Source organism: Entelurus aequoreus, linkage group LG01, assembly GCF_033978785.1.
Source record: "Entelurus aequoreus isolate RoL-2023_Sb linkage group LG01, RoL_Eaeq_v1.1, whole genome shotgun sequence".
In the NCBI taxonomy this organism is placed as follows: Eukaryota; Metazoa; Chordata; class Actinopteri; order Syngnathiformes; family Syngnathidae; genus Entelurus; species Entelurus aequoreus.
Window position 1 is genome coordinate 64,558,961 of NC_084731.1, and position 14,860 is coordinate 64,573,820.

The 14,860-nt window shown below is 38.0% G+C and overlaps 1 protein-coding gene across 3 annotated transcripts in view; it reads left to right on the forward strand.

Moving 5' to 3' along the window:
* LOC133655818 (uncharacterized) overlaps window positions 1–14,860 on the forward strand; it is a 134,186-nt gene that overhangs the window by 58,316 nt on the left and 61,010 nt on the right. For all 3 annotated transcript variants that reach the window (XM_062056362.1, XM_062056370.1, XM_062056376.1), the window contains exons 4-5: window positions 8,992–9,183; window positions 9,321–9,441. In XM_062056362.1, coding sequence (XP_061912346.1) covers window positions 8,992–9,183; window positions 9,321–9,441 — 313 coding nt within the window. The remainder of the gene's footprint in view (window positions 1–8,991; window positions 9,184–9,320; window positions 9,442–14,860) is intronic.

Consider the following 14,860-nt stretch of genomic DNA (forward strand, 5'->3'; position numbering starts at 1 on the left):
ATGGTTTAGTGTGAAAGTGCAGGTGAATGGTGATGTAGTGGGTCACATAGCTGGTGTGATCCATTCCAACCCAATGTCACTTTCACTTTCCTGCTGACGTTGTATACTGAGGCTTGTTTGTGAATTGAACTCTACAAACTGAATGTCAGTGGTGAGGCTTTTCACAAATAATGGAACCAATGCAATGTGTGTGTGCGTTATGTGGGCCCTAGTTTACCTGCTGGAAGTCATAAGAGGATTAAAGGGGAAATGCAATTTTTGGGGAATTTTGCCTATCGTTCACAATCTTTGTGAGAGACAAGAAGACAAATGTTTTGGTTTTTTTGCTTTCTAACTTGTAAAAATCGGCTCGTTCTTGGTGGCTAGCAATGCAGCTAATGTTAGCAATCAATCCTACCTCTAAATCACTTTAAAAAATAATTCAAAAACCGTCAACAATACTTCATTATATAATATATAATAACAAACTGTAGTGACATTGTTATTGTAAGAGTGAACACTGAGGAACTATTTTTCCAGCGTACTAACACATCGAAGTGCTACGAAATTAGCCGTGAGCTAGCTACGGAAAGAGATAAGCTAGCTTCTACAACAACACAAAACATGTTTGAGTTTGTAATACACAACACTGTGGTAGGACACCAATCTGTACTGAGTGAAAAACATGAACAATCATATTACAGTATCTGTAAAGTATTATTTCATGTTTTGTTTGTGAACAGCTAGCTAGCATATGCTGGCTGTCATGTGTCTCATGATCGATATAAAGCGTGACTCTCTCGATGGTCTGTTTGGTCCAGCTGGCCGGGGACGTTTCCAGTTGATTTTGGTTAAAGCAATCCATTTATGTCAAAATAGATTGGCTCCAAGCTCCACATTTACAGCATCAAAGTCATACTTTCTTAACTTCCGTCTGCGCCAACGTTTCACCGTCTCTTCATGTTCGCTTCTAGAAGCAGTAGTTCATCCTCCGTATATTCAGCTACAAAAAGATAAGGTTGTGTGTCCAAAAATAGTCGTCTTTGTTGTCTGTTACCAAGTCTACCTTGATTAGGAAACACTCGCGTTTGTTTCCGGAAGTCGAAAGTGCACTGCTATGGAAACGGAAATTAATAATAATTAGTTCCGTGATATGTTTGAAATGACCAAAATACAGTAAATATTGTAGATATTACATATTGTTATGAAGGTGTCTGTTACTACATTAAATATGTACTTGCAGTGTGTATATTGTACATATTACAAACCCCGTTTCCATATGAGTTGGAAAATTGTGTTAGATGTAAATATAAACGGAATACAATGATTTGCAAATCCTTTTCAACCCATATTCAATTGAATGCACTACAAAGACAAGATATTTGATGTTCAAACTCATACATTTTATTTTTTTTTTGCAAATAATAATTAACTTAGAATTTCATGGCTGCAACACGTGCCAAAGTAGTTGGGAAAAAGCATGTTCACCACTGTGTTACATAGCCTTTCCTTTTAACAACACTCAGTAGACGTTTGGGAACTGAGGAGACACATTTTTTAAGCTTCTCAGGTGGAATTCTTTCCCATTCTTGCTTGATGTACAGCTTAAGTTGTTCAACAGTCCGGGGGTCTCTCTCTCTCTAGGTCGTCCTCAGACGAGCCTTCCATCGTTGCTTCCAGTCATCCCGATTCTCCATACATTTGGCCAGTTCCTTGGTACTCTGAGCTCCTGCATCCATCTGGAGTATGTCCATGTATTTTAGTGTGGGACGTCCTCTTGACCGATGCCCATGTGTTGGTTCCCACAGCACCAATTTGCTGGCTGGCAGCTCCTGATGCCTTTGGCAGTGTCCTGCTAGTCTCATTCTCCTTACAGCAATCTTCTCGCTCACCCTAGGTATTCCCTTGTAGAGGATTCTGTTCTCCGTTGTGGTATTTTAGGCTTCAATGGAAGACAGGTCAGGACTACAGGCAGGCCAGTCTAATACCCGCACTCTTTTACTATGAAGCCACGTTGATGTAACACGTGGCTTGGTATTGTCTTGCTGAAATAAGCAGGGGCGTCCATGATAACGTTGCTTGGATGGCAACATATGTTGCTCCAAAACCTGTATGTACTTTTCAGCATTAATGGCGCCTTCACAGATGTGTAAGTTACCCATGTCTTGGGCACTAATACACCCCCATACCATCACAGATGCCGGCTTTTCAACTTTGCGCCTATAACAATCCAAATGGTTCTTTTCCTCTTTGGTCCGGAGGACATGACGTCCACAGTTTCAAAAAACAATTTGAAATGTGGACTCGTCAGACCACAGAACACTTTTCCACTTTGTATCAGTCCATCTTAGATTAGCTCAGGCCCAGCGAAGCCGACTGCATTTCTGGGTGTTGTTGATAAACGGTTTTCACCTTGCATAGGAGAGTTTTAACTTGCACTTACAGATGTAGCGACCAACTGTAGTTACTGACAGTGGGTTTCTGAAGTGTTCCTGTGCCCAAGTGGTGATATCCTTTACACACTGATGTCGCTTGTTGATGCAGTACAGACTGAGGGATCGAAGGTCACGGGCTTAGCTGCTTACGTGCAGTGATTTCTCCAGATTCTCTGAGCCCTTTGATGATATTACGGACCGTAGATGGTGAAATCCCTAAATTCCTTGCAATAGCTGGTTGAGAAAGTGTTTTTTTAAACTGTTCAACAATTTGCTCACGCATTTGTTGACAAAGTGGTGACCCTCGCCCCATCCTTGTTTGTGAATGACTGAGCATTTCATGGAATCTACTTTTATACCCAAACATGGCATCCACCTGTTCCCAATTTGCCTGTTCACCTGTGGGATGTTCCAAATAAGTGTTTGATTAACATTCCTCCTTCAGTATTTATTGCCACCTTTCCCAACTTCTTTGTCATGTGTTGCTGGCATCAAATTCTAAAGTTAATGATTATTTACAACAAAAAAAAAAGTTTATCAGTTTGAACATCAAATATGTTGTCTTTGTAGCATATTCAACTGAATATGGGTTGAAAATGATTTGCAAATCATTGTATTCCGTTTATATTTACATCTAACACAATTTCCCAACTCATATGGAAACGGGGTTTGTACATATTGTTATGAAGGTGTCTGTTACTACATTGTATATATACTTGCAGTGTGTATATTGTACATATTACATATCAAGGTTCAAGGTTAAACTTTATTGTCCCCGCGGGGAAATTTGTCTTGGGCACAGAGCATCATTGCTTTCTTAACATACACAAAAACAAAAACACAAGCACAGACACAACCACAACCAGACAACTAACATTTAAACATGAGAACATGGAGCTTGATAGACATAGTGGCACTTTGATGTAGGCATAAAATCTACAGTATGGAGATAAAGATAAAGTACCAGTGTGCATTGTACTAGAGCTCATGGATAAAGTGCTATGTGCTAAAGTGCTTAGTTCTAAAGTGCTATGTGCTAAAGTGCTATGTGCTAAAAAAGTGCTAACCTATGTATTAACATTTTATTGCACATTGTTGGTCAGCTTAATGGAGGCTGGGACAAATGATAATTTAAGGCGGTTAGATTTGCATAGTGGGACCCGGAGTCTTCTCCCTGATGGCAGGGTTCTATATTCAGGGAAGAGTGGGTGTTGTGAGTTGGAAATAATTTTCTTAGCTCTTTTCCTAACTGCCTGCTCATAGATGCTCTGTATAGGCTCATATTCTTTCCTCCCTACGATTTTCATTGCCGTTTTATGCATGCCGGCCAGTTTGCTTTTTAGCTTAACGGTTAGGTTGCCAAACCATGAGGTGATCCCGTATCTAATGATGCTCTCTACAATGGCACGGTAGAAAATCATCATATTGTTATGAAGGTTTCTGTTACTACATTATATATATACTTGCAGTGTGTATATTGTACATATTACATAGTGTGATGAAGATGTATGTTACTACATTACATATATACTTGCAGTGTGTATATTGTACATATTACATATTGTTATGAAGGTGTCTGTTACTACATTATATATATACTTGCAGTGTGTATATTGTACATAGTACATATTGTTATGAAGGTGTCTGTTACTACATTATATATATACTTGCAGTTGTATATTGTACATATTACATATTGTTATGAAGATGTCTGTTACTATATTATATCTACAGAAATAGAGCCCATTTCCTCCATAGAGAGTTTGAATAGAAACATGTAAAACTATTATTTTCATCACTTAACTGCATGTTTTGTTGTTGTTGTTTTTTTTAACATGATGACCAAAAAAGTAATATAAAATAATCTCCATTTCCGGAACTTCCAGAAATCAGTAGAAGAAGACGCAAAATAGAATACCGTTTTTCCTGTACTATTAATTAATGGGCTGCACCTGCTAAATGTTAGAAGAAAAACATCCATCAATCCATTTTCTACCACATATTTTATATACATTAGCCGCACCGGACTATTAGCCGCAAATATATACGTTTTGAAATTAGTTATTTACACAGTAAGATTCTGTAAATGTTTATTTGCATACCTTTATTGTTTCCAAACGGTGTCTGCAACACAGCAGTAAAACGGCTGATAAGACAAAACAGAAGTCATCATCATGGACCCACTAGCTGCGGAAGCTAGCTCTCCAATCAGTTAAACAGACTCAATAACTAAACAGTGACGTTTTGGTGAATTTACTGAGGAATTTGTGAGACTGAAACAAAACAAAAAAAATTCCATTGTAAGTTAATAATACTAACACAGACACTCGTAAATGTGTTAGCATATTACGAATAGTACTGCAAATATGCATGAAAACACTACTATCAAACATGTAAGCATGAATTGTTTTAGTTATATTGTAAAACTTACAAACTTTGCTTGGAGTGATGAATGAAAACACCATACAAGTATAGAAACGCTATGGACAACTAGTAGACAAAACGGCACTTATACTTTCGGTTCAAGGCACAAAATGCCAGTGTAACTTAATGATACTAACAGACACTCCTAAACGTGTTAGCATATTATGAATAGCACGTGCAAATATGCATGACAACACTGCTATCAAACATGTATGTATAAATTGTTTTAGTTATATTGTAAAACTTACAAACGTTGCTTGGAGTGATGAATGAAGTCCCATACAAGTATAAAAACGTTATGAAAGACCAGTAGACAAAATGACACTTATACTTTGGGTTCAAGGCACAACATTTTATTGCAAGTTAATGATACTAACACAGACACTGGTAAATGTGTTATTATATTACGAATAGCACGTGCAAATATGCATGAAAACACTACTATCAAACATGTAAACATGAATTGTTTTAGTTATATTGTAAAACTTACAAACGTTGCTTGAAGTGATTAATGAAGTCACCATACAGCAGACCTGGGCATTCTGCGGCCCGCGGGCCGCATCCGGCCCTTTGTGCGTCCCTGTCCGGCCCGCGTGAGGCCAATTATAAATTACAAAATACATTTAAAAAAGTATCTATATCGAGTGTGCAATACAACGGTGCTGCTTTTGTTTTGAAAATCGTTATTTGTATTACTTCCGTGTGGACGTGTGCGTGATTGTGAGTGAATGTGAACAGCTGCAATCATTAATTACAAAATAAAGTTGAAAAAACATCTATGTCGTGCGCGCAATACAACTGTGCTGCTTTTATTTTGAAAAGTATTATTTATGGGCGTGTGTCCGTGTGTAACCTGCGAGTGAAGGTGCACATGCAGCGACAAGTGATGCACGGTTTACACCCGAGACGCTAAAAAGAGAAAAGTTGATGAAGAATGGCGTGTTTCCAACAAGACATGGACTGCCATGCAACGTTCCCTCTAAGGTGCGTGCCTGCGCAATTGCGCACTGCTCTAGCGTCTGCTGCGCGCAGCAAATATATGCCGCGCACCAAATCAAATCCCATCTGAATTCTAAACAAAATAAACATATTTATTCTATGTAATTTTGCAATGCAACTTTGAGTGACAGTGACAACAAGCGGCCCTAACGGTGTTCGTCAACACCGTTCAATTGAACACCGTTCAATTATTGTAACGTCTATCGAGATGCTTCGAGGCCAGGAATTACATCGATCACTTTATTGAGCAAAACTGTTTATATTCGGCCATAACCACACCAAAAACATAAGTAAAACACTTCTATCTCGAAAAACTAGTCATTTTCTGCCGTACAAACCAGGCCAAAACCAACTTGTCACCAACACGCATAGCACTAAACCACTGGTGCGTTTATGGCCACACAAAAAGTCGGACAACTCAAACACCACACAAAGTTACACTATGACTCCTCAGTCATACGTGTGCTTATTTTACTGTCATTTATTATTAATGTTAATTTATTTATATTAGTCATGGACTGCTGTTACACACACTATGTTGAAGTATTACTATTATTATTAATTATTATTATTATTATTTATCTTACGGTATATATCAAAAATAATATTGAGCAAAATTTAATTGAAATATTGTCGATGTGGCCCTCCAGCAGTGCTCGGGTTGCTCATGTGGCCCCCGGTAAAAATTAATTGCCCACCCCTGCCATACAGGTATAGAAACGTTATGAAGGACTAGTAGACAAAATGACACTTATACTTTCGGTTCAAGGCACAAAATGTTATTGCAAGTTAATGATACTAACACAGACACTCATAAACGTGTTAGCATATTACAAATAGCACGTACAAATATGCAAGAAAGCACTAATATCAAACATGTAAGTATGAATTGTTTTAGTTATTTTGTAAAATTTACAAACGTTGCTTGGAGTGATGAATGAAGACACCATACAAGTATAGAAACGCTATGGACGACTAGTAGACAAAACGGCACTTATACTTTCGGTTCAAGGCACGAAATTACATTGTAACTTAATGATACTAACACAGACACTTATAAACGTGTTAGCATATAAACGAATAGCATGTGCAAATATGCATGACAACACTACTATCAAACATGTAAATATGAATTGTTTTATTTATTTTGTAAAACTTACAAACTGCTTGGAGTGATGAATGAAGACACAATACAAGTATAGAAACGTTATGAACGACTAGTAGACAAAACGACACTTATGCTTTCGGTTGAAGGCACAAAATTCCATTGTAAGTTAATAATTCTAACACAGACACTTGTAAACGTGTTAGCATATTACAAATAGCACATACAAACATGCATGAAAACACTACTATCAAACATTTAAGTATGAATTGTATTAGTTATTTTGTTAAACTTACAAACGTTGCTTTGAGTGATGAATGAAGACACCATACAGGCATAGAAACACTATGGACGACTAGTAGACAAAACGGCACTTATATTTTTGGTTCAAGGCACAAAATTCCATTGTAACTTAATGAAACTAACACAGACACTCATAAACGTGTTAGCATATTACGAATAGCATGTGCAAATATGCATGAAAACACTACTATCAAACATGTAAGTATGAATTGTTTTAGTTATATTCTAAAACTTACAAACCTTGCTTGGAGTGATGAATGAAGACACCATACAGGCATAGAAACACTATGGACGACTAGTAGACAAAACGACACTTATATTTTCGGTTCAAGGCACGAAACAGAAATAAATACTGTAGACTTTCAACCAGCAGCACCTGCAGTGAGCAAACCCACCTAAAAGATGGCGCCGTAGCACAAACAATGACACACCTTTTAAGCCTCTATGTAAGGTTGTTGTATACAAAACATCATGGCGATTCATTAAGAAAAATCCATAGTTCTGCCGCATCTTTGTATAAGCCGCAGGGTTCAAAGCTCGGGAAAAAAAGTAGTGGCTTATAGTCCGTAAAATACGGTATTAGTGGCTTACCTTTTTTTTGGTTTTAATGACTGAGTTGGATTGAGTCTTTCAATGTTTTCATCCAAACTCCTTCAAAATCAGAATCCTGAAAATGTTTGCGACCAAAGCACAAACTAAGCAGGTAGCAGGTGACGTCAGCAGGCAGATGCAGGCCCCGCCCACATTTTGGAGCTAGAGGTGGGGTGTTCCAAAATGTGCTGAAACTAGCCTAAAATTCCTAATCTGTCCATTTTGGTGGGGATTTTACCTGTAGACCTCAGTTTTAGGCCCTGAACTATGAATTAGGCACCAAATGTTTGGAGGATGCGGGAAGAACTGTGGACACTCTTGTGATTTGGATGACATTGGACTGTCTGCCCCGCAGGATGAATTTGAGGTCATAGACAATTTAGAGTGAAAAGGAAATTTTATTTTCACTCGCATACAAAACATTCTAACTTGGATTGTTTCCCTGGCTTGGAGACTCTCCCGACGGACAGTGCGGCGAAGACACAACAAACTCCCTTCTTGTCTCTCATGGAGACACACCTTTTGTTGTTGACTTTGGACTTATCGGCTGCACGACATCAAGGCCGCGGAACAGAGACAAGCGGCAGGCTTACACACACACATGCATCCACGAAAAAATATACGCCACACACACATACCCCAACCCATATCCAACGCCCTTGACGCAAATCCCATAGGGGTGATGGACAGATGGTCAGCGCCTGAAAGTTGTGGCCTGCCACCATGGCCCCCTCCCCTCTGTTGCTAGATATCTTGAGATGTACGTTGTAATATGTATATGTGCTTTGCTATGGAGGTTTTTTTCCTACTCCAGTCTTGGGAGCCCAGTCTAGATTGTATTTTTTTACTCATCCTTCCCCAGCGTTGACCTTTTTCCCATCTTTTACGGGGCGCCTTGTGGCGACCCATCAGCGTTCCTGTTCCGTAACCCTGTACACTGTTTGTTTATCTAATCTTGAATGGGTTTGTGCTGAAAACAAAGTTTTGTTGTACTTGTGCAATGGCAATAAAGACCTATCCTATCCTATCCTAATGTAGAATATTTATATTTCAGCCCCATGACCCTGTTCCAAAAACAGGTGGATGGATTGTGGGTTTGATGCTTATTATGAACCAGCGGTTTAAAGATGCTCGTGTGTTTGTGTTTACCGGCAGATTCCCAATCACATGGAATTGAGACTCCGCCCACTTCAGACGGACCACACGTGAGACTCCACAACCTCAAGACACAAGTCACGTCTTCTTCTCAGCTTCCGTCCGTCAGTTCTAACGCTACTCCTCAAAGTCTGGGCTCCAGTTTCCAAAGCGTCAGTGGTTTGCTTGAGCTGGGTGTCATTTGTCTACCAGGTACTTGGCTTTCATTGCGGTTGGAGAAGACTAGAGTAGTTTATGGTGGCCTTTTATCCTTAAAGGGAGTTTGTGTTGCCATTTCGTACAGATAAATATCAAATGCATACCTTTTTTTTGGTGCCCTTTACCTCCAGGCAGCCGGGACAAGACGGGTAGGGCAGTGGTGGAGCTTCACTGTGACAAGGAGCCGACCTCACCTCCTCTATCAGCCCAGAATATCTGCCAGTTGCTGCTTTATCTCCACTCCATACCAAGGTACTGCACATGGTATCATAGTAGGAACTAAGAAAAGTGATGATAATAATAATAACAAGAAAATTCCTGCGGAAATTTTGACGGGCCTGCTATCTGTGTCATGGACCTCTGCTTGACCATGGTAGAAAGATAATGTTAGCATGCTATCAGTTAACATGTGTCACATACCAAGTTATATGACTGTAAGGTGTATGGCTGTCTATTTAGAGAAAAAAAAGTAAAGTTAGCTAAAAAGTTAGCATGCTATCATGCTAACATTAGCATGCTAGCAGGTGACAAGTGTCACATACCAAGTTATCTGACTTTAGGGTAGACGGTTGCAAAATTAGCTCAAAAAGCTAGCACTGTAATGAACAGTTAGCATGTTTCACATACCAACGGGCGGTATAGCTCAGTTGGTAGAGTGGCCGTGCCAGCAACTTGTGGGTTCCAGGTTGGATCCCCACTTCCGCCATCTTAGTCACTGCCGTTGTGTCCTTGGGCAAGACACTTCACCCACCTGCGCCCAGTGCCACCCACACTGGTTTAGATATTGGGTTTCACTATGTAACAAGCGCTTTGAGTCACTAGACAAAAGCGCTATATAAATATACTTCACTTCACTTCATATGACTATAAGTTGTATGGCTGCGGAAATGGAGAAAAAAAGTGTAACATTTGCCAAAAAAAGTTAGCACTGTTAGCGTGCTAGCATGCTAAATTTAGCACGCTAACAGTTAACAAGGGTCACATTCCTAGTTATATGATTCTAAGGTCTATGGAATTAGAGACAAAAGTGTAATATTAGCTGGAAAAGTCACCATGCTAATGTTAGCATACTCACATGCTAACGTTAAGAAGCTAGCACATGACTGGGTAAGAAGGAATACCAAAATGCAGTATTTGTTGGTGTGGACATAGAAAGTAGCAAAAAAGCTAGCATAAAATGTTAGCATGCTATCATGAGAGACGCTTGCAAAAAAAAAACCTTGCTCGCCTCCTTCCGATGGCCATCCAGCCAAAACCAAATATTGGACGTCAAAACGTTTTAGCCAGCGTTAAAGTAAACAAGTGTGTGAATAAAATGAGACGTTAAGTGACAAGCTACGTGAAAGTATGGTTGAGCTACAAGAGGAGGTAATCGTGTCTTTTTAGCCTTTGTCTTTAGCCATTAAAAGGTATGTACCCATTGAATTGGCCCATTTTTCATTTATTTGTGAGTATCGTCACCATGGTAACAGGAAATGTTCCCAACTTAAAGTAGCCCCGTCGGCGCCAACGAAACCTTTCCGACGGTATAACATATGTGGGGGTTCGTTGGCCGGTTCGTCTCGCATTAATGGTAAGAGAAACGTGGCAAAGTTATGAGTGATAATATATAATATAATGTTCATATATTACATATATGACACTTGATGGAAGGTCTATTAGGAAAATATGACAATATGGACAATTTATTTAGAAAAAAATAAATACCTATAAGCATCTTTTTGACGATTAGTACTGAAAAAGTGCAAAAAATGGAAATAAATAAATGTTCCTGCAAGCAAATTTTGTTTTGTCTTGTTTATTCATAGTTTTTTTTTATGTTTTACAATATATAAATATATAATATATCTGTACATTTTTTTTTATTATTTTAACCAAGACATGTTTGTATTATTATCAAGTCTTTGAATATTTGTTCTGTCTGAAAAAATATAATAAAGATTAAAAAGATAAATTGTAATGTTGACGACTTTATGAGTGTCAGCTGCATTAAAATCATCTGATTATTTCATTATTTATGAATTATTTTTACAACATTATGAATGTGACCAATAAACTTGATCATAAATGTTTTTTTTATTGTAATGTGTACCTAATTAAATATATGACAACACAAAAAATTATATATAACCATATATGTTTAAATTTTTTTTTCAGACACAATAAACCAAAAAAAACTTTTCATCCACACAATTAAAAAAAAAAGAAAGAAGAAAAACAACATTTCCAACACAATATTGTCATTTGCAAAACAAAACACAAAAAGTAATACAAAAAAATTAATGAATAAACATTTCTGTGTCGAAAAAGGAGCTGGAAGAAGCAAAATATTATACATCACTCAGATATATTACGTATCTAAATTTGTATATTTATTAGTATATTATTATTAATATAATCCATATGACCGAAGAAAAACATACTACAACAATAAACACAAATACTGTAAAAGAAATGAAAGCAGAAAAATGCAAATACAATTAATACATTTTTTTTTTTTTTTTTTAACACACAAAATATTACACCCACTCAAAAATCCCCTGATCAAATGCAATTTATAAAAATACATTACACCTCTAAGATATATTATATTTGTTGTAACTATCCGTTTTCCTTTCCAAATACATTTTAGTTGTTTGTGTACGGACTAATGTCGTGTTGTTGTAATTATCGGTAAGGCCACTAGAGGGCAGTAAAATACAATGCATTTCACAGGCAGTGAGTCTTTGGTGCATGAACGTCCAAACACTTTATGACCAACAATAACCTCCAACCCATTTTCACTGACGGCCACATCCCAGTTATGTTTGGCCCCAGGGGGCCGCTTCTAACAGTGAATACTATCATTACACCATTTGTTTATGCATTTAATTAGTAGATTTTTTAAAAACTAAAATGTAAAAAAAATATGGTGAGTTAAAGTTAAAGTACCAATGATAGTCACACACACACACACTAGGTGTGGTGAAATTTTTCCTCTGCATTTGACCCATCCCCTTGTTCACCCCCTGGGAGGTGAGGGGAGCAGTGAGCAGCAGCGGTGGAATCATTTTTGGGGATTTAACCCCCAATTCCAACCCTTGATGCTGAGTGCCAAGCAGGGAGGTAATGGCTCCCATTTTTTTAATAGTCTTTAGTTATAATACATGAATATAGTATATATATATATATATATATATCATAATAATTATAGTTGCAATAATTTCACCTCAAAACGTAGTGTATATTACTGTAAATGGAAAAACAGTACTGCTGTTTTCATGGTAAAAAAAAAAAAAGGCAGCTCAATTTGCCAGAATTTTACTGTAAAAATTAAATTTGTTTTTTTTACTGTATTCAATTTTACAGTAAAAATGTTGGCACCTGAGCTGCCAGTTTGTTGTTGTATTTTACCGCAAATCAACAAGTGTAGATTTTTGGGTGTTTTACTGTAAATGCCAAAACGGCACCACAGTTTATTACAGTAAAAAAAAGTACTGTTTTTTTTTCATTTTGAAAAAAAATGCTGTAAAAACCACAGTAAATTTCACAATTTGACCATGAAATCTATTGCTACTTTTACATTGCACAATTTGATGGATAACTTGCTTTGAAATGATTGTGTGAATGTTCCAAACATTCACACAATAATTTCTACACCAAAATTTATATATTTATTATTCTTCTTCTTCTTCCACATTTTTCATGCGATTCAAACTGTTCCAACTTCAAACTGTTCAGCCTATTCAGGAATTGCGGCATTTCCCTTGACAAATTCCCCAAATTCCTAGATTTCCCAGAATTCCAGGTTTTCCGGGACATTTTTCCCATTCAAAATAAATTGGCGATTTTTCAAACTTCCACCATTTCAACATTTTTCAACCTATTCAAACCATTCCACCTTCAACACATTCCACTCATCCTGGACATTTAAACTTCTATTTTCCAAGTTCAAAAACAGTCCAGGAATTCCCAGAATTCCCTAATTTCACTCTTTTTTTCTGTCGACTACTCCTTCCACATTTTTCAACCCACTTCGACCATTTCACCGTCAAAAAATTTCTCTTAATCAGGACAACAAACAAAGTTGTTTTTTGAACTTGAAACATTCCCGGTTTTCCCGAAATTCCAGGAATTCCGTAATATCATTACTCAATTCAAAATGTTACCACTTCAACATTTCTCGACCGATTTGAAAAATTCCAACACCAACCATTTCAACTCATTCAGAACATTCAAATATTTTTGCATTTTCCGAAAAAAAAAAAAAAAATCCCTATTTTCCCGAATTTCCCAAATTTCCATGAAATTTTCATTGAAAAGAAAGGGACATTTTTCAAAGTTACACAACTCCCACTATTTTTTATCAATCAATCAATCAATCAACGTTTATTTATATAGCCCTAAATCACAAGTGTCTCAAAGGGCTGTACAAGCCACAACGACATCCTCGGTACAGAGCCCACATACGGGCAAGGAAAACTCACCCCAGTGGGACGTCAATGTGAATGACTATGAGAAACCTTGGAGAGGACCGCATATGTGGTTAACCCCCCCCCCCCCCCCTCTAGGGGAGACCGAAAGCAATGGATGTCGAGTGGGTCTGACATAATATTGTGAAAGTCCAACACATCAGCGAAAGTCCAGTCCATGGTGGGGCCAGCAGGAACCATCCCGAGCGGAGACGGGTCAGCAGCGTAGAGATGTCCCCATCCGATGAACAGGCTAGCGGTCCACCCCGGGTTGGGAGCAGAGTAGAAAAGAAAAGAAAAGAAAAGAAACGGCAGATCAACTGGTCTAAAAAGGGAGTCTATTTAAAGGCTAGAGTATACAAATGCGTTTTAAGATGAGACTTAAATGCTTTTACTGAGGTAGCATCTCTAACTTTTACCGAGAGGACATTCCATAGTATTGGAGCCCGAATAGAAAACGCTCTATAGCCCGCAGACTTTTTTTGGCCTCTGGGAATCACTAATAAGCCGGAGTTCTTTGAACGCAGATTTCTTGCCGGGACATATGGTACAATACAATCGGCAAGATAGGCAGGAGCTTGACCGTGTAGTATTTTATACGTAAGTAGTAAAACCTTAAAGTCGCATCTTAGGTGCACAGGAAGCCAGTGCAAGTGAGCCAGTATAGGCGTAATATGATCAAACTTTCTTGTTTTTGTCAAAAGTCTAGCAGCCGCATTTTGTACCATCTGTAATCTTTTAATGCTAGACATAGGGAGGCCCGAAAATAAAACGTTACAGTAATCGAGACGAGATGTAACGAACGCATGGATAATGATCTCAGCATCGTTTGTGGACAAAATGGAACGAATTTTAGCGATATTACGGAGATGAAAGAAGGCTGTTTTAGTAACACTCTTAATGTGTGACTCAAACGAGAGAGTTGGGTCGAAGATAATACCCAGATTCTTTACCGAGTCGCCTTGTTTAATTGTTTGGTTGTCAAATGTTAAGGTGGTATTATTAAATAGATGTCGGTGTTGAGCAGGACCGATAATCAGCATTTCCGTTTTCTTAGCGTTGAGTTGCAAAAAGTTAGCGGACATCCATTGTTTAATTTCATTAAGACACGCCTCCAGCTGACTACAATCCGGCGTGTTGGTCAGCTTTAGGGGCATGTAGAGTTGGGTGTCATCAGCATAACAGGGAAAGCTAACACCGTATTTGCGTATGATGTCACC